At 50.5% G+C, this 19,648-nt stretch overlaps 3 protein-coding genes across 3 annotated transcripts; all 3 read left to right on the top strand.

Annotated features, from left to right (window-relative positions):
• Nucleotides 1–2,114: 2,114 nt before the first annotated feature.
• LOC107122821 (olfactory receptor 1J4-like) lies at nucleotides 2,115–3,056 on the top strand. Its single transcript, XM_015425963.1, has one exon. It carries the CDS (start codon nucleotides 2,115–2,117, stop codon nucleotides 3,054–3,056), a length of 942 nt encoding a protein of 313 aa, XP_015281449.1.
• A 6,194-nt stretch (nucleotides 3,057–9,250) lies between these two features.
• On the top strand, nucleotides 9,251–10,183 carry LOC107122820 (olfactory receptor 1E5-like). Its single transcript, XM_015425962.1, has one exon. The coding sequence runs from the start codon at nucleotides 9,251–9,253 to the stop codon at nucleotides 10,181–10,183; it is 933 nt and encodes a 310-aa protein (XP_015281448.1).
• An 8,224-nt stretch (nucleotides 10,184–18,407) lies between these two features.
• On the top strand, nucleotides 18,408–19,340 carry LOC107122819 (olfactory receptor 1L4-like). Its single transcript, XM_015425961.1, has one exon. The coding sequence runs from the start codon at nucleotides 18,408–18,410 to the stop codon at nucleotides 19,338–19,340; it is 933 nt and encodes a 310-aa protein (XP_015281447.1).
• Nucleotides 19,341–19,648: the final 308 nt, after the last annotated feature.

The raw sequence follows: 19,648 nt of genomic DNA, 5'->3' as shown, positions 1-19,648 counted from the left end.
CACCCCCCCCCCCCCGGTTTGAGCCTCCACTATTCAAGATGGTTGGAACAGATATAGACTGCTGTCTACCATCAAGAGAAATATGTAGAGCTTGATGCTTCGTCACTGGAGGTGGTTGAAGAAGTCCTGAAAGGAAACTGAGGGGAACCTGGGTGATCCGTCACCACACCACTTAGCAACTGTGTTTTGTGGACATCCTTCAACACCCTCTCAGTGCCATGGACATTTATTAACTGTTAGGAATTTATTGAACTGCACTGGACTATTTACATTGGTGTCTGTGGAATGGATCTGAATGGTTTTTTAGAGAAAGGTAAAGGTTTCCTTTGCTCAAAAGCCAGTCAAATCCGACTCTGGGGATGCGGTGCTCATCTCCATTTCCAAGCCAAAGAGCCAGCGCTGTCCAAAGACGTCTCCGTGGTCATGTGGCCGGCATGACTAGACGCCGAGGCGCACGGAACGCTGTTACCTTCCCACCGAAGTGGTACCTCTTTATCCACTTGCAATTTCTTGCTTTCGAACTGCTAGGTTGGCAGGAGCTGGAGCCAGAGACGGGAGCTCACTCTGTCATGCGGCACTTGGGTCTCGAACTGCTGAGCTACCGACCTTCCAGTCTGCAGTTCAGCGTCTTAACCAATTGAGCCACTGCAGCCCCCCTTTTTAAAGGCAAAAGGAACCCCACTGAGCCATCATGTCAGGAGGGGGACGCCACCCCCCTCCCAACTACGCGGGGACCCTCCCAGTCAGCACCCGAGAGAAGACCGAATCGAGTCCCAGACCGTTACAGTTTTTGACTGTGTTGTTATATGCACAACCCTCTTTGCTGTACTTCCATTTATTTTTTCTCCCCCCCCCCCCGTTTTGGTGGGGGTTGCCCGAGTTGGCGGGGCTCCTTCCCGCCCGTCAGCAGGTGAGTGGGGGGAAGCCCCGGCCCCAAGAGCCACCACCTGGTCTCCATCCCACCCAGTCTCCTCCCCAAGTCTTCCCAACAGTGTTTAAAGACATACACTGGGGAGAGGTGGAGCTGCACACCTGCACATTGAACCCCAAATTCAGGGCTCGGCATGCAGGCGAATGTGGCCTTCCCCCCCCACTTCTCCCCAGCAGTGTTTAAAGGAAGTCTTTAAGCATTGCTGGGGAGAGGTGGGGGCCATGCGCCTGCACTCTGAGCCCTGAATTCGGGGCTCGGCATGGAGGCGCACGGGGGATCCCTCCCGCCTCTTCCCAGCAGGGTTTAAAAAGACCCTTTAAACATTGCTGGGGAGAGGCGGGGGCCTCTGTTCCTTAATGTGATGATGTCACTACTGAGTGACGTCATCACGCTTGGGACTAGGGTTGCCAGCCTCCAGGTGGGGCCTGGGGATCTCCCACTTTTACAACTGATCTCCAGCTGACAGAGATCAACTCCCCTGGAGAAAATGGCTGCTCTGAAGGGTGGACTCTGTGGCATTGTACCATGCTGAAGCCCCTCCCCTCCCCAAACCCCGCCCTCTCCTGGCTCCACCCCCAAAGCCTCCAGGTATTTTCCAACCTAGACCTGGCAACCCTACTGGGGGCTTCCCACCCCCTCCAGTAACGCCCCCAAAGTCCCCTGCTGGGGACTTTGAGGGGCACCTGGCAACCTGTAAAGTACTGGGTTCAGACGCGTAGTAGTGATTTCAGCTCATAGTTTATTAAACTCTCAACTCAAGACAGAGAGCAGCAGGACCGGAGCCCTGCTTAAATTCGTGAGCCACACCACACCCAACACACGTCCTGCTCCCCGTGATAGGCTGTTTACCTAGTGTCCATACCCATAGGTCAGGCGTAGGATCCTGAGTAGCCGATAGGCTCGCTCTAGTATCCTTGCCCGCTATTGTTTTCCATCCTCAAGCTGCGCTTGTTAGCCTGGCCACGTGTTTGGCCGAGCGCATGTGGAGTCCTTGTTGGTACGCAACAGAACCCTACTGGGAAACTCAGTGCCACTTTTGTGGAGGGGGGAAGCCATTTATGAAATTTGCTCCCCCATTTTACAAATCACCGTAGGTCCTAATCCTTGGGCAACCTGTATGTAGAAGGAAGGGACTGTGATCGTTACATGTTCCATCAATGTTATTTTTCCCTCTAGCTCGTCAATGGAGAAAGGGAATGAAACTTTTGTCTCTGGATTCATCCTGCAGGGGCTCTTCAACCAGGCAGGGCACGAAGGCCTCATCTTCTCCCTCCTCCTCTTCATGTACCTGCTGAGTCTCCTGGGCAACCTGCTGATTGTCCTCCTGATCCATTGCGATGCTCATCTCCGCCACACACCCATGTATTTCTTCCTCAGCTACCTCTCTCTGGCTGACGTGGGACTTGCATCTTCTATTGTCCCCATAACGTTATGCAATCTGGTGTCCCGGGACAAGATCCTCTCCTACGGTGGCTGCTTGTCTCAAACGTATTTTCTCTTGGCCTTTGGCAACAGCGACAACTTCCTGCTCACTGCCATGGCCTACGACCGCTACTTGGCTATCTGCCGCCCACTGCACTACGCGGCCTTGATGAATATCAAGAGCTGCCTCTTGATGGTCTCTGGCTGTTGGCTTCTGGCTTTTCTGCAGTCCTTGATGTACACACTGATGCTCTCCCGTCTTTCCTTCTGTGCGTCCCGTGAGATCCGCCATTTTTTCTGCGATGTCAATCCGCTCTTAAGGCTTTCCTGTTCGGACACCACTCCCATAGAGATGGTAGTGATGACGGAAGGTATGCTAGATATTCTGGGACCCTGTACACTCATTGTGGTCTCCTATGGACACATCTTCCTGACTGTAATGAAGACCCCATCTTCGAGTGGAAAACTCAAGGCCTTCTCCACATGTGGTTCTCACCTGACTGTGGTGATCTTGTTCTACGGCACCATCCTCTGCGTCTACTTGCTGCCTGCCTCTGAGAACAAGACCCTGCCTTCCCTCATGTACACGGTGGTCACCCCGATGCTGAACCCCTTCATCTACAGTCTGAGGAACAATGAGATGAAGGGTGCCCTAAGGAGACTCATTGGCCAGATGCGAATGTCCCACAATAACTGGAAATAAGTTTAACTGAGGGCCTTTTCCCATTCTCATTTCCCTGCTTCTGCATGTGGTTTGCTCCTTCTCGTGGTCGATTCGATATGACACTAGTTTTTATGCTAGATATTGTTTAGGTTGTTAGCCATTCAGTCCTATTCGACTCGTGGCGATTCTGTGGGCCAGCTCTCTCCACGTTTTTCAATCTTGTACTGTTTCTTTGAGTCATTCCATGTTCAGGCTGGTGTCGACTGTTATGGTGTCTAGGCACCGTGTTCTTTGGCAGCCAGGTTTCCTTTTGCTGTTAACCAATTCGAGCACGATCGCTTTTTCTAGTGAGTGAGCTCTTCTGCATGACATGTCTGAAATAAGTCAGTTGCAGATTTGTGATTTTTCCTCCCAGTGGCATGTCTGGTTTTATGCACTCCAATACTGGTTTGTCTGTTGCCTTTGCTGTTCAAGGAATGCGCAGGAACCTCCTCCAGCACCTCAGGGTCAAGAGTTGGTTTTCCTCCTGTCTTGCTTCTTCATGGTCCAACTTTCGCAGCCGTAGGTTGCTATGGGGAACACAATAAGCACAGACTAATCTGCATTTGGTTGTATGCCAGACATAAACAGGTGTAATATCGAATGAACCATTAGAGGGAGCAAACTACATGTGGAACAGAAACCCACCTCCGAAGAAACAGGAATTTACAGGCAAGGAAAATGAGAATGCAGAAAAGCCGCTAGAATTGCCAGCTTTTTGTTTGGCCAATTTACACCGATGTGCAGCCAGCAGCCATTGATAATGCTGATCTCCATTCCGTGAAAAGCTTTGCCATGTCAAATGTAACAAAGATATCAACAAGACCAGCCACAGGAACAGCAACTGGGGCGGGAGGGAAAGGGCGAGAGCCAGCTTTGGCCAGTTCCCTCAATTGCACAGGAGAGATACAAAGCCCCTTTGAGAGAGAGAGAGAGAGGGGGGGGAATAACAACAAGCCAGTGTGGTGGATTAGGCTGAGAGTGTGTGTCCAGACCAAGTTTACCCAGCACATTTCCTTTGTAGACTGCAGATTTTAGACTCCCCAGATAGTAGGCTGATACCAAACACTATACATTGCTGTCTCTCTATTCTTGCACTGCCTCAGGGGTTGTACTTATTTCTCTGGGAAGACTATTGTTTTGTAGACCAACACATAGCCTTCAGTCTGTGTCATGGTGTCTTCACAGTGCACCCTGCAGTCCTAGCCAACTATCACCCAGTCTCAAATCTTTAGTTTCTGGGAAGGGTAGTTGAGAGGGCAGTGGCTGAACAGCTCCAGTTTTCCTGGATGACACATCCATCCTTGATCTGTTCCAGTCTGGTTTCTGCCCTGGCCACGGGATGGAGACGGCATTAGTTGCCCTCTCAGATGACCTCCATAGACACCTGGATCGGGGTGGGTCGGTGCTGCTGTTACTCTTAGATCTTACAGCAGCGTTCGACACAGTCGATTACAATCTTATGATCCACCTCCTTGCCGACATAGGAGTTCGGGGATGGCCCTACAGTGGTTTTCCTCCTTTCTTTGTGGTTGGGGACAGAGGGTGGCACTTGGCAAGGAGATCTCTCAGCGGTACCCACTTGAATGTCGGGTACCGCAGGGGGCGATTCTCTCACCAATGTTGTTGAACATCTAGATGCGCCCCCTCACCCAGTTGGTCTGGGGGTTTGGGTTGGGTTGCCACCAATATGCGGATGACACCCAGCTCTATCTGTTGCTGGATGGCTGCCTGGATTCTGCCCCTGTTTTTTGAGGATCACGAAACTGCGGAGGAAATGCAGCGCCGCGGCTTCAGGTGAAATTGACCAATAGTATCGGGGCAAACGGCGGCGCAACATTGAGGCAGCTCTAGTGCGAAATCAGCCATTGTCTCCAGATTTTGATGCAATAATTCAGAGCAAGAGGTGTCAGTTACCGTAGACTGTTAAATAAACAAAATATTACAAGAGTGCTAATGTTTCAAGCATGTTTTCTTTGAAGTTAAAAAAAATCTTTAATTGTGTTTGTTTGTGCCCTTTATTAAGTTTCTATCTCCGCTACCTGGCATTACATTTTGTGACACACATGGCCCGGCCCCACAAAGTCTCATTTACGTCAGCTCTGGCCCTCATAACAAATGAGTTCGACACCCCTGACTTAAACCATTCTGGGGCCGTTCCCGTGATATATACCGCTGTGGAGCTGGGTGCTCATGCCGCCTTCATTTCTCCATCCCTTTTCTTTGTTCCCGAAAGGACTTAGCTTAATGAGACCCCCATGGAAATAGTGTAGCTTCTACTGCCCCCGAGAGGCCTTGGTTTGAGTAGGTGCAATACAGACGGTTGTTTTTAAAGCCCAGATACTCTGCTTTGCCGGTAATAAGGACTTATTTGGAGCACGTCAAACAACAGGTCTATTTAGACTCATGCTTCCAGAAGCTGCCAAATGGGCATCTCTGTTCATTCTAAAGCCAGATGTGGTCTGGCTGATATGGAACTCAGCAGGCCGGGCATGGGGGGGGTCTCTCAGTGACCCTGAAATAACAAAACCACAAAGGACTGAAGTTATCCCTCAAATGAAAACTGCGCAGTGACTCGGAAGCCAAACATTTCCCTTCCACTCACTGCTTTGGGCCAAGCTGTATGGAAAGGACCGGTCTGGGCGGTCGACCAAGATCCTTCATATCCGCAAATATCTTCCATTTCAGATATCAGACATCCTCTGCTATCGATGGAGTAAAGCTCAAGCATTGTAGGGCCTAGCAAAGTGTTACCGGTGAGTAAGGAGAGCCAGTTTGGTGTAGTGGTTAGGGGCATGGACTCTAATATGAGAGAACTGGGTTTGATTCCCCACTCCTCCTCATGCAGCTGCTGGCGTGACCTTGGGTCAGTCATGGCTCTCTCAGAGCTGTTCTCTCAGGAGCAGTTCTCAAAAGAGCTCTCTCAGCCCCACTTACCTCACAGAGGTAGGGCGGGGTATAAATCCAAACTCCTCTTCTTCTTCTTTTACCTCACAGGGTGTCTGTTGTGGGGAGGGGAAGGGAAAGGAGTTTGTCAGCCGCTCTGAGACTCCCTTAGGTAGTGAAGGGAAGGGTATAAATCCAATCTCTTCTTCTTCTTCTTTTACCTCACAGGGTGTCTGTTGTGGGGAGGGGAAGGGAAAGGAGTTTGTCAGCCGCTCTGAGACTCCCTTAGGTAGTGAAGGGAAGGGTATAAATCCAATCTCTTCTTCTTCTTCTTTTACCTCACAGGGTTTCTTCTTCTTCTTCTTCTTCTTCTTCTTCTTCTTCTTTTACCTCACAGGGTGTCTGTTGTGGGGAGGGGAAGGGAAAGGAGATTGTGAGTTGCTCTGAGACTCCTTCGGGTAGTGACGGGTGGGGTATAAATCCAATCTCCTCCTCCTCCTCCTCCTCCTCCTCTTCTTCATTGTCTTCATCTTCTTCTTTCAACTGGTGCCTTGTCTCTGTGACTAATTCTAACCAGCTCTAGGAGAAGACAATGCTGCTATCTTAGATGTCCAGTTAAACTAGTTTCACTGGAAGCTTGCTTCATGGCTAATCAATCAGAACGAAGTTTCGGCCCAGTGGCACCTTTAAGACCAACAAAGTTTAATTCTGGGTATAAGCTTTTATGTGCATGCACACTGCTTCATATACAGTGAAACAGACTTCCACAACTGTTACATATAGGTGTGGGGGGGGGGGTCCAGGAAGGGGTAGTTTGAGTCAAGATGCATCTAACTTGATTCTAACTAATCCCTCCTGGCAACTAACCTCTACCCCACCTTCTCTCTACCTATATGTAATGGTTGAGGAAATTCTTTTTCACTGTATCTGACGAAGTGTCCATGCACACAAAAGCTTATACCCAGATTTAAGCTTTGTTGGTCTTAAAGGTGCCACTGGACTCCAACTTTGTTCTAGTTCTTCAGCTCAACATGACTACGCATCTGAATCAATCAGAAGCAAAGAAAAGAAAAGCTTATTTTTTTGCATTTGTGTGTGCGTTTTGCCTGGACGTCATGGTGACCTCTGGCAACTCCTACTGGGGCACGGAGGATGTTCAGAGAAGTGGCAGGATAGCCTGCCTCTGCCTCCCAACCCTGGTATTCCCTGGAGGTCTCCCATCCAAATACTTGCCGGGGTCAGCTCTGCTTAGCTTTCGAGATCTGACGAGATCGGGCTTGCCTGGGCTATCCAGGTCAGGGTGAAAAGCTTAATTTTGAGGATCTGAATGTCTTTGGCCTGGTTGAGGTGCATTCTCACTGGCTTGGAGTGAACGATTCAGCATGCCTGGACATTGGGGAGCGCTACATCACTCTTAGGGTGTACAGGGGTTATCTCCTTGAATGGGACGCCTCTTTTTGTCTTAACCTGGGAGCTGCCCGCTGACCCCTCCTCTCTCCCCCTTTGTCCTCCCCCTCTCTTTACATGGCCTTCCATGGAGACACACATCTCTGCAGGTCTCTCCTCTCCCTCTCTCAACATGGCCTTCCATGGAGACACATCATCTCTGCAGGTCTCTCCTCTCCCTCTCTCAACATGGCCTTCCATGGAGACACATCATCTCTGCAGGTCTCTCCCTCTCTCAACATGGCCTTCCATGGAGACACATCATCTCTGCAGGTCTCTCCTCTCCCTCTCTCAACATGGCCTTCCATGGAGACACATCATCTCTGCAGGTCTCTCCTGTAGAGACAATGTCCTCATACTCTCACACACATGATGCTGGACAAGCTAGCCATTTTATTAATTAAATTTCTAGGCCGCCCTCTCCTGCAAGCAGGGCTCAGGGAGGCTTACAACAGGGATATACAATAAATCAGGGGTCATTTCGTAGAAAAAGAGCTAGGGGAACTCATTAGCATAACTCATTAGCATATGCCACACACCCTGACATCAGGGGCCCGGCGGTGGACCTGCAAGGCCAGCGGGAGTGCGAGGAAGCCCTGCCAAGGCCCTCCCTGGCCCCAGGCAGGCAGGGGTGGGGAGAGGCGGGGAGGAAGCAACTTACCCTCCCTCTTCTCCTGCCTCCTCCTGGCTGAATGAGGGCTGGAAGCGAGCGGCCGGAAGCAGGGGGCAGGGCTTCATCATGTGCCCCGCCCCCCTGCACCTCACCCGGGGGAACTGCGTTCCCCCGCGTTCCCCCCCGAAATGACCTCTGCAATAAATACAATAAATATTTAAGTTACCAACAAAAGAAAACAAACAGTCCTTAGTCAAAGGACGCTTTAGATTAGGCGTCTCTCCTTTCGTCTGCAACCGGAATGTGAACTGGAGCTCCTTGGATAAATGTAAGTTTACCCTTTTTTGCAATGTACTTCTTGGGAGTATATTTTCTGTGGTCAGTATCACGGCTCTATGACTGGGCAAACGCTGCTATATTAACCAAATATCTCAATAGATACAACCAGGTAAGAAGTGACATGTTGGCAGCAGTGGCAGGGAGCCTTGTATGTCCTCCCAAGCTTCTGTAGAAGAGGTAGGGTATTCTCCTAGGGTATCAAAGGTCCTCCGCCATCGATGAAGTGAAGCTTAAGCATCGCACGGCATGAGGAGGAAATTTTGAAGCTCAGGACAAACCCCGTTTTTTTCCTGTTTCCCCCCGGAAAAAAACGGAATTTTTTGGAAAAATTGGAAAAAATGCTACATTAGCACTTTCCCCCCTTTCCAGTTTGAAAGTCATTCTGTTACTTTAGGAACATAAAATATGACTATGGACATTTTTACTTGGCCTGAAATTATCACAACCAGCATATTAAAAATATAGTGTACCCAAACAATTATTACAAACAGAATAACCCTTCAGTACCCGAAGGAGTCCCAGAGGGGCTTACAGTCCCTTCCCCTTCCCCTCCCCACAACAGACACCCTGTGAGGGAGGTGGGGCTGAGAGAGCTGTTTTTAGGACTGCCCTTGAGAGAACAGCTCTGAATAAAACTTATGACTGACCCAAGGTCACACCCGCCAGCTTGCCTGGCATCGTGTGTGTGGGAGTATGAGGGCATGGTCTCTACAGGGAAGACCGTGGAAGGCCATGTGCAGAAAGGGAGAGGACAAAGCACACAGAGAGATGAGGTATCAGAAGGTAGCTCCCAAGTGAAGACAAAGAGAGTCATCCCATTCAAGGAGGTAACATCTGCACACCCTTAAAGTGATGTAGCGCCCCCCCCCCCCCATGTTCCACCCATTTTATTTTTCTCCCTAGCTGAACCATGGAGCAAGGGAACCAGACATTTGTCCCAGGATTCATCTTGCAAGAGCTCTTCAACCAAGCAGGACACAAAGGCCGCATCTTCTCCATCCTCCTCTTCGTGTACCTGCTGATTCTTCTGGGCAACCTGTTGATTGTCCTCCTGATCCGCTGCGACGCCCATCTCCTCCACACACCCATGTATTTCTTCCTCAGCTACCTCTCGCTGGCTGACATGTGTCTTGCGTCTTCCACCATCCCCGTCATGCTGCGTAACCTCATTTCCCAGGACAGGGTCATCTCCTACGGTGGTTGCTTGTCTCAGGTTTATTTTTTCTTGGCCTTCGGCAACAGCGACAGCTTCCTCCTTGCCGCCATGGCCTACGACCGCTACTTGGCTATCTGCCGCCCACTGCACTACGCTGCCTTGATGAACACCAAGCGCTGCCTCTTGATGGTTTCCGGGTGTTGGCTCCTGGCCCTTTTCCAGTCCACGCTGTACACCTCCCTGCTCTCCTCTCTCTCCTTCTGCGCATCCCAGGAGATACCCCATTTTTTCTGCGAGTTCTACCCTGTGCTGGGGCTCGCCTGCTCCGACACCACGGCTGTCAAGCTGGTGGCACTGACGGAAGGTGTGCTAGATGTCCTGGGGCCATTTGTCTTCATCGTGGCCTCCTACGTGCTCATCTTCCTCAGCGTTACGAAGGCTTCATCGTCCACCAGCAAACGCAAGGCCTTCTCCACGTGTGGTTCTCACCTGGCTGTGGTCATCCTCTTCTATGGCACCCTCTGCTGGACCTATACACAGCCTACCTCTGGCAGCAGCACGGTGGCGTACACAGCTGTGACTCCCATGCTGAACCCCTTCATCTACAGCCTGAGGAACAATGAGATGAAGGGAGCTCTGATAAGGCTTCTTCGCAGGACGAGTGTTGTTCATAGGAACTTGAAGTAATTGATCAGTCACCTGATATTGGGGCATTGTGTTGCAGTGGGTGGGATGGATGGCACGGATGGCATAGAGATAGAATCATAGAATCATAGAAGGTTAGAGTTGGAAAGGACCTTGCGGGTTATCTAGTCCAGCCCCCTGCACTCTGCAGGAGCATAGCCGAAACCTACATCATACCCGAAAGATGGTCGTCCAGCCTCCGCTTGAAAATGTCCAGCGAAGGAGCATCCACCACCTCCCGAGGCAGTCTGTTCCACTGCTCAACCACTCTTACAGTTAGAAAGGCCCCTGCCACACGGCAGGGGAAAAGCCCTTTAAAGCGCGGCTTTTAAAAGCCGCGCCAACGTTGATACGGCTCGGCGGGATCCCACGGATCCCCCGGCCGAGCCGCCTTTTCTCCCCGGCGCGATCAAACGCCGGAGAGAAAAGACGGCTCTAACCGGGAGCCGGCCGATCTGCGCATGTCGGAGCATGCGCAGTTCGGCTCCGGCCCGGGCTTGAGCCGGCGCAAAGACGCGCCGGCGATCAGACGCCCGGGAAGAGGCGCCTCATCCGTTTGAACCACCGAGGTAGGTGGTTCAGTTTGAGGCGGTTCTTCCTGGGTTTGGGCCAGTTTGGAGGCGGAAGCAGAACGCTTCCCAGATGTTGTGGTGTGATCGCGCTGCTTTGATCCGCCTCCAAACTGTCCCGTTCCCGGGCCAAATCGCCTCGTGTGAACGGGGCCGAAGTTTCTCCTGATATTTAGCCGGTATCGACTCCCTTGTAATCTCCACCCATTAGATCTAGTCTTGCAATCCGGAGCACGAGATAATAGATCTGCTCCATCTTCTACATGACAGCCCTTCAGATACTTGAAGACTGCAATCATGTCCCCTCTAAGCCTTCTCTTTCCCAGGCTAAGCATCCCCAACTCTTTCAGCCTTTCCTCGTAAGACTTGGATTCCAACCCTCTCACCATCCTGGTTGCCCTCTTCTGGACACGCTCGAGCTTGTCAACATCCTTCCTAAAATGTGGTGCCCAAAACTAGACACAGTACTCCAGGTGAGCCCTGAACATAGCAGAATAGAGCGGAACTACAACCTCCCATGATCTGGACACAATGCTTCTGTGTAAGATAAGGAAAGTCTAGTTTGGTTTAGTGTAGTGGTTAGGAGGGGTGAACTCTAATCTGGGAGACCCAGGTTTGATTCCCCACTCCTCCACATGCAGCTGCTGGTGTGACCTTTGGTCAGTCACAAGTTCTCTCAGAGCTGTTCTTTCAAGGGCAGTCCTTGGAAGAGCTCTCTCAGCCCCACCTACCTCACAGGGTGTCTGTTGTGGGGAGGGGAAGGGAAAGGAGTCTGTAAGCTGCTCTGAGACTCCTTGGGGTAGAGAAGGGTGGGGTATAAACTCAAGCATACAGTCTTTAATACTGTTGTAAAATAGTCAAAAGTGTTTAATACTCAGACTATCAATAGATCTTGCTCTATTGGAAAGAAGAGATTTCTTTGCTTTTAAAAACTTTTATTTCTAAGGGTAAAAGGTACACGGGATAACTACAAATAAACATAACACTAACAGCTACATTTTCTAAGCTGTCTATAGTCAACACTAACACAGAGATAATGGAGAATCTGTCCTTCTTCTCGACCCCTAGAAAGGAAGTCACCTGAAACAAACAACCAATCTGTATCACAATAGAAGCTACTTCCCCCCCCCCGCTAATTCCCCATTGGCTTACTGCCAGGTACCCCTTCCAGGTCAGTCTAAACAATAGAAATACTAGGCAAACAAGTTAACCCTATAATGACTGAATTGGCTGCAGGGAAAGTGGGTTGGGCCTGAGGGACCTCCACCTTACTTGTTGACAAACATATAATGTAGTTGAGATGAAGGAGTGTATCTGTTGCTTGGTGTCTCCTTCCCTGTTCTTTGGCAGTGCCTTATCTTTATCCCCAGATATCTGTATGGTGTATAGGGTTGATGGGTCCGACCTGGATGCCCACGGGAAGGGGGACGCCCGCTCCTTCCTGCAGGTCTACTGGTGCATTTCCGACATTGGAGCGACACTCTACGTTCTGAGCAAAACTTTATGGTGAGGACTTTTAGGAAGCAAACCGACAAGAACACATATTTACACTTCAAATCATAGAATCATAGAGTTGGAAGGGATCTCTGAGGTCATCTAGTCCAACCCCCAGCAGAACGCAGGAGATTTGCAAATACCTCCCCCTCCACACGTCCAGAAGATGACAAAAAAACCCAAAACCTCCAGGATCTCCGGCCAAACTGGTGATCAGCAAAGTGGTGATCAGGCGGGCATGTAAGAAAGGGCCACAAGAAATAAATAGTTCCATCCAGCACACTTACGGCAGAGTGTTCCATTTGGTCAATGTCTCCATATTAAAAGAAATTCAAGACTTCAGAAGGGATAGTGATTTAATGCAGGAACAATTCAGGGACTGAGGTTGCCTGGAAATAATAATAAGTAAAGTGCAGGAAAGAGCACAAGTGACAGACAGATCAACTCTGTTGAAAGAAAAAGATAAAGAATATAAAAATAGAATAATATTGGCCATAGATGATACTTCTGTGGCCACATCAATTCAGAAAATCACTAAGAAACGTTGGTTTTTAGTGCAGGACTTACCGGGCTGCCAGGAAACCACCTGGATTGTGTTTAGAAGGACTAACAACATTAAAGGTGTGATTATTCATTCTGGGTTTGAGACTAGTGTTAGAATGGAAGGGCCCCCTAGAGGCCATTTTAGGTGTGACAAATGTAAAGTGTATGCATATCATTATGTATGCTAACTCATTCAGTCCTCACATATGTATTCTCAACAAGATGGACTATACATCCTCTGTATTTTAGTATATTTCTTTTTCAGAATAGTGTATTAGAATACTGAATGTAATGCAAGGAATATTGGAATGTTTTGCTGACAAAACACTGCACCCACCTCAAAGAAGAAAAAAAATGCTGTTAAGTTACCTCCATGATTGCAGACGAATGGAGAGTCTCTTGACTTCCCACAATTAAAAAAGATACCTTTACACATTTATCCCCCATTTTGACATATTTATTGCTTTACTGTCCTTTCCCCCTTAATTAATTCAAAACAACTGTTGGCCTTATAATAACCTTAGCTTGTTATTTAGTTTTGTCTTTGCATATCTTAAAACATCTTCGTCATGTTACACGTTAATTTGCTGTTCAGCCTCTGTCTATAAGTTTGAACTCTACCTTCCATTCCAATGTATTTGGAAAAAAGTGTGCCTGCCCACGAAAGCTCATACCTTGAATAAACCTTTCTCGGTCTTAAAGGAGCCACTGGACTCCAAATTTGTTCTACTGCTTTAGACCAAGATGGCTGACCACTTGAAATGTAAAGTGTGTTCTATGACTTAAGAAGGTTCCTCTTTTGATTTACCAGGTCATCAAAACGTGAGTTTGAAACAGTTCTCTGAGGGGCAGCAGTGCAGTGCTGGGCACATGACCCCACAATGCTTGACTGCTGCAGACGAGGTTATTAGGCTGTGCTGAAGCCACAGTGGAGTGGCCCTACCCACTCCCCCCCCCCCAAGCACTCCCTCCCTTGCAGCAGTTGCTCACAGGGTGCATAGAAGCCCTGGATGGGCCAGTTCCGGCCCCTGGGCCTTATGTTCGACACCCCTGGTCTATTGGCTGACTTATGTATTGAGGATGCCACATGCAGTTTGCCACATACACAAGAGGTGGGGGCTTTGGGTGTAAGCTTTCTCTCCTTTGTTCTTACAGACCCACGAGTTTGAGCAAACGAACAGGCAAGATGGAGCTTAGAACTAGTTAGCTAGGATGTTGTTGTTTTCTTTCATGTAACCCTAGGAGCTGTGGTGGCTCAAGTGGTTAAGACGCTGAACTGCAGGCTGTGGAAGGTCGGTAGTTCAGCAGTTCGAGACCCGAGTGTGCCGCATGATGGAGTGAGCTCCCGTCTCTAGTTCTAGCTCCTGCCAACCTAGCAGTTTGAAAGCAAGAAATTGCAAGTAGATAAATAGGTACCGCTTCAGTGGGAAGGTAACAGCATTCCGTGTGCCTTGGTGTTTAGTCATGCCGGTCACATGACCACGGAAACGTCTTCGGACAGCGCTGGCTCTTCGGCTTTGAAACAGAGATGAGCACCGCAACCCTAGAGTCGGATTCGACTGGCTTTCGAGCAAGGGAACCTTTACCTTTAACCCTTCCTAATCTTTTAGTAAGCTGTATATTTTCCTTACAAGCTAAACACCCGTGTCTGTGTCTGCATTGTTTTTCCATTGCGCTTCATCGCTCTGCTAAGCAAATCCAACAGATCTCCACTCTGAAATAATACAAAAGTTTGTATTGCAAAGTCATATTGCTCCCACTGCTAAGTCCTTCTGTTCCTTGAGCTCCATCTAGGGAAATATGGACCACAAGAGAAGGCGGCTCTGGTTAACCGGTCCCATGTGAAACCAACTGCACAAACTCCAGTCTCTGGGGTTCACCTTCCGACCTAATGAAAAAGGCTCAGGCTGACGTAGCCAGGATTGTCTTCTCCGCAGGCCGATGTGTGCCTGCTCTCCTGTCTACCGGGTAGGGCAGAAACTGTCAGCTGCCTAGAAAGTTCAGGGAAAGAAGGGACAACGTAAGCCTATTCAACTCACTATATTGGGGTGAACTAATTGGTAATGCTGGCACAAAAGCCCAAGTCCTTGTGACGGATGTGGCCAGGCCCATAGCTAACGCGGGGCCCATGGGGCCCGGCCCCCTAGCCTTTCTTCCGGGCCTCCAACAGTGTTCCCTGTAAGCTGAGTTAGGTGCGCTGGGCACACTGATGTCCGACGCCCAGTGCACCAATTTCCCTCTCAACGCGGGGGTTGTGGGTCCCCTCCCCCCACGCCTGCACTAACTCTAGAGGGGGGCCACTCCTGGCTGACCAGCTTCCGGCAGAGTGGAGCGACCTGGGAGCGGCCGTCACCGAAAACCAAGCCGCTTTCCCGCTGAAGCTGCTGCACCCAGCCGTCCTGTAGGTCCAGGCGGGGGAAGTAGCAGAGCTGGTGAGGAGGATGGAGGTTGGGGAGGAGGCCGCCATTTGGTGAGGAGGATGGAGGTTGGGGAGGGGAGCCAGGCAAGAATGGAGGTGGTGGAGGTGGTGGTGGGGAAGCCTTGGGCTGGCAGCGTGGCTGGCGCTCCTCCGTGGCCTCCCATTGCCAGCAGCATCGGCGAGTGGCTCGCTTTCTCCTGCAGTCTGGTTTAAACTGGGCTGCAGGAGAATGCGCGCCCCAGGAGCTTCTGTGCTGTACGGAGCATATTGCTCCAGCAGCACAGACGATCCTGGGCTCGCTTTCTCCTGCAGTCAGTGTGTGTGGGGGGGCTTTCTCTCTCTCTCTTTTGTCTCTCTGTTGAGATGTGTGAGAGCTGGAAGTGAGGAGAGGCTGGGGAGCTGCTCCCCCCCCCACTCCAGGCTGCTTTCCTTCCTTCCTTCCTTCCTTCCTTCCTTCCTTCCTTCCTTCCTTCCTTCCTCTTTCTCTTTCTTTCTCTCTCTCTCTCTCTACCCCCCATCTATTTGCTTTCTTTCCACCTCTCCTCCCTCCCTCCCTCCTCCCTCTTTCCTTCCTTCCTTCCTTCCCATCCAGGCCTGTAGCTACAGTGGGGTATTTTGGGGGCCTGCCCCCTTAATTAAAAGCCCGGGCCCACAAAGAACAATGCCAGAAACCTTATTTTTGAGGAGAGACGGGTATTCAGATTAATCTAATTAACTGTAATTTAAGCCCCCCCTTAAAAATTTAAATGCCCCCTGAACAAAAAAAATCCTGGCTATGGGTCTGTTCCCATCTATTCCCTCCCCCCCTCCCCATCTATTTGCTTCCTTTCCACCTCTCCCCTCTCCTAAGCATCTGCCTGGAATGAGCACCGTCAGGGGCACCCGAGATGGCAAAGTTGCAAAAGTGTGGGTGAGGCCGGGCAATCCTCCACGCGCCTTGCAAGGAAGTCATTGCATGGGACAAGGCACAGGATCCAAGCTTTGCACACCGCAGCTCCAAAGTACACTGGCTACGCCGCTCCCCCCCACCAAACCCAGCACGGGGGGGGGGGGGGGGGATGTGTGTAGCTCTGTACAGACATATAATAGCTCGCCCCCTGAGCAAAAAATTGCCCCCCCCCCGAGCAAAAAGTTGCCAGCTACGGGGCTGGATGTGGTGTATATTACCTTTGAGATGTGCAAGCCTGTGATTCTGTGCATTTTTGCTTAGGGCGAAGCCCCACTGGATACAATAGGATTTGCGCCTGAGTAATCATGAATAAGAGCCTTGCATTGGATTGATGTTGAGTTCCCCCACTCCAGAAATCTCTTAAAAATTACTTGAGCAGTTGCCTTATTGCCCTCAGTAATTCTGGCATGGATATTTAGTGACATAATCTAGTGTTATTGCTTCCTAACTGCCGGGTGCTGCCATGTTATCGCAATACATTCTTTAATCTTCAGTCTTCATATGGAACAGACGATTTGGAAATCATGCACTTATTTCTGCTTCGGCAGCGCTGGTGACTTCTAACCAGGTGAGTGCCACCATTCTCAGTACATTTTTTTCCAGTTCCAGATGAGAGCTACACGCATCCCCCCCCCCCGACTGCGCTGGTTTGGATGGGGCCGATTGACTAACTGCAAGCCAGTGTACTTTGGAGCTGCGGTGTGCATAGCTTGGATCCTGTGCCTTGCCTATCTTTGCTTGGCTCTTAAGCTACAAGCATTGGAAGTTCCAGATGAGATGTCTCCTTCCCAGGGGTCATTTCGTAGAAAAAGAGGTGCTGGAGCTCATTAGCATAACTCATTAGCATAACTTATTTGCATATGCCACACCCCCTGATATCATCGGAAGTGTGTCAGAAGGCAACACCCACCGCTTAGGCTCCACTGGACTCTTTTGCATTGCTAGCTGTTGGGGGGGGGGAACGTGCAGATCTCTCCTCACAGAGGAGGGAGAGCTTATACCTGAATAAAACTTGGTCTTAAAGGTGCCACTGGACTGTTTTGAATTGCTAGCTATGGGGGGGGGGAACATTCAGATCTGCCCTCACAGAGGAGGGAGAGCTTGTACCTGAAGGTGAGCCGGGGGGGGGGGGCCCTCTGCAACTGGCCTCTGCAACTTACCTGGCTGCCTCTTGCTCCTCGTGACCCGACTGAGGGCTGCTGGGAGCAGGGGGTGGGGCTTGTTGCATGTGCCCGCCCCCTGAGCTCCCTACTGCCGGAGTTCCGCACTTGTGTGCTCCCGCAGGAAGTGACCCCTGCCCCTTCCTCAGACCTCCAGACTTTGTGGCAAGAGAGACCACAGGTACACTGACCATTCCTTCCTGTGTTTACTCTTCTGCCACTGTCCCCTTTGAAATGTAGACTGTGTTCTCAAGGTCAGTTTCCTTCCTTCTGTTCTCCCTCAGATGAAGACAAACTCTCTCCCTGCCCTCACCAAGAGGGACAACACACTGTCCTCTCTTGGCACCATGAGGGCCATCTTCCATCCTTTAGCTAGTAAGTTAGTACTCTATCCTGTCTCTGCTCTTTCCTATCCAAAAGTGCACTTCTCAAATAAAGAGAGAAGTATTTCTCCTCTAAACTTGCAGCGTGGCTCTGTGGAACTTTATAAGATGAGTATCCTGGCAAAGCGACGTGCCTGCATTTGTAGATTGATTTAAGCACTCTGCAAACTAGTGGTGACTGGACTAACCACACCAGTTAACCTCAACAACAAGAGCGGAGTCATCCTAGAGAGAGAGAGACAACCTCCCTGCCCTCCTGCTCTTGCCACACCTTTCTTTGCCCCCCAAAATGGTGCTTCCTTTGCTCAGCGGAGCCAAAGGAACAGTGCTGGAAGCAGGCTAGGCATCTGAAGCAACGGGGGGGGGGCGGGAACTGGAGAAACTGCCCTCCCCCCACAGAGATGGAAATGCAGCCATTGGTTGCAGCTCGGAAACGCGAAGCCCTTTCGATCTGCGAACTGCAGTGCCCACCTCGCCACAGTGGTTCTGTTTTTCAGAACTCTGCCCACTCCCCCCCCCAAGTAGTCTCGTCTTCCCTCCCTTGCACTAGCTGCTCATGGGCTGCATAAGAGCCACGGATGGGCCAGTTCTGGCCCATGGGCCGTATGTTTGACACCGCTGTGCAAGCGGATAATCCTCTGTAGGCCAGACAGTTGAGTCACGAATGATGGGGGTTGTAACCATCTCCTTCCCCTCCTTTCTTCCCAGCCATGACCATTCAGAGCAACGCGACTTGTCGCTGTGGATTCATCCTGCAAGGTCTCTCCAACCAGCCAGAGCACGAGCGCCTCTTCCTCCCCATCTTCTTCTTCTTATACCTGATGATCCTGCTAGGCAACCTGCTGATCGTCCTCCTGATCTACCACAATGTCCGCCTCTACCAGACCCCCATGTATTTCCTCCTCAGCCATCTCTCCTTGGCTGACGTGGGGTTCTCCTCCTCTACCGTCCCCAAGATGCTGCATAATCTACTGACTCAGACCAAAGACATATCTTATGGTGGGTGCCTGTCTCAGATGTTCTTCTTCTTGGGCTTTGGGAACACGGAAAGTTTCCTCCTGTCCTCCATGGCCTACGATCGCTACGTGGCCATCTGTCACCCGTTTCGTTACGCCGTTCTGATGAATCAGAGGAACTGTCTCCTCTTGGCTTCCGGCTGTTGGCTTTTGGGCTTCCTCCACTCCCTGCTCTACACGGCGTTGATGTCTCGCCTTTCGTTCTGTGCCTCCCGGCAGATCCCCCACTATTTTTGCGACCTGCACCCCTTGATTAAGCTCTCCTGCTCGGACACCTCGGCGATTCAGATGACGACCCTCACCGAGGGGACGGTGACCATGGTGGGACCCTTCGCCGTCACCATCCTCTCCTATGCCCTCATTTTCCACAAGGTCCTCAAGATTCCCTCAGCGGCTGGGAAGCGCAAAGCCTTCTCGACCTGCGGTGCCCACCTGACCACGGTGGTTCTGTTTTTCGGCACTGTGATTGCTGTGTATGTCCGCCCCTCCGCCACGTATTCTGGCACCAAGGTCCGGGTGATGTCTGTGGCGTACACAGCTGTGACTCCCATGCTCAACCCCTTCATCTACAGCCTGAGGAACACGGAGATCCAGCAGGCTCTGAGGAAGTGCCTAGGGGCCGTCTGAAGCCCCATTTCTGTGGCGGCCATTTTCTATGGCGCTATTGTCGAGCTTATGCTGAATTCCAAGAAACCAGGGGTGGCCAAACTTGCTTGACGTAAGGGTCACACAGAATAAACGCCAGATGTTTGAGAGCGGCAAGGCATGAAGAAATATTACATCTTTTTACTTGTAAATATGCAGATCTGCTTTTTATTGACATTAAACGAGACTGCCGAAATAATAACGAAAGCGGTAGAAGCAGATATTGGTAATGATATTTATTTGTCCAATGATATTTGTTTGCTAATGATATTTCGCTTCCCCAGCCTCCT

This window comes from Gekko japonicus, unplaced genomic scaffold (genome assembly GCF_001447785.1).
Source record: "Gekko japonicus isolate JY-2015 unplaced genomic scaffold, Gekko_japonicus_V1.1 scaffold3472, whole genome shotgun sequence".
Lineage (NCBI taxonomy): Eukaryota > Metazoa > Chordata > Lepidosauria > Squamata > Gekkonidae > Gekko > Gekko japonicus.
Note: the sequence above shows the minus strand (reverse complement) of the source record. Positions and strands in the feature narration are given on the sequence as shown.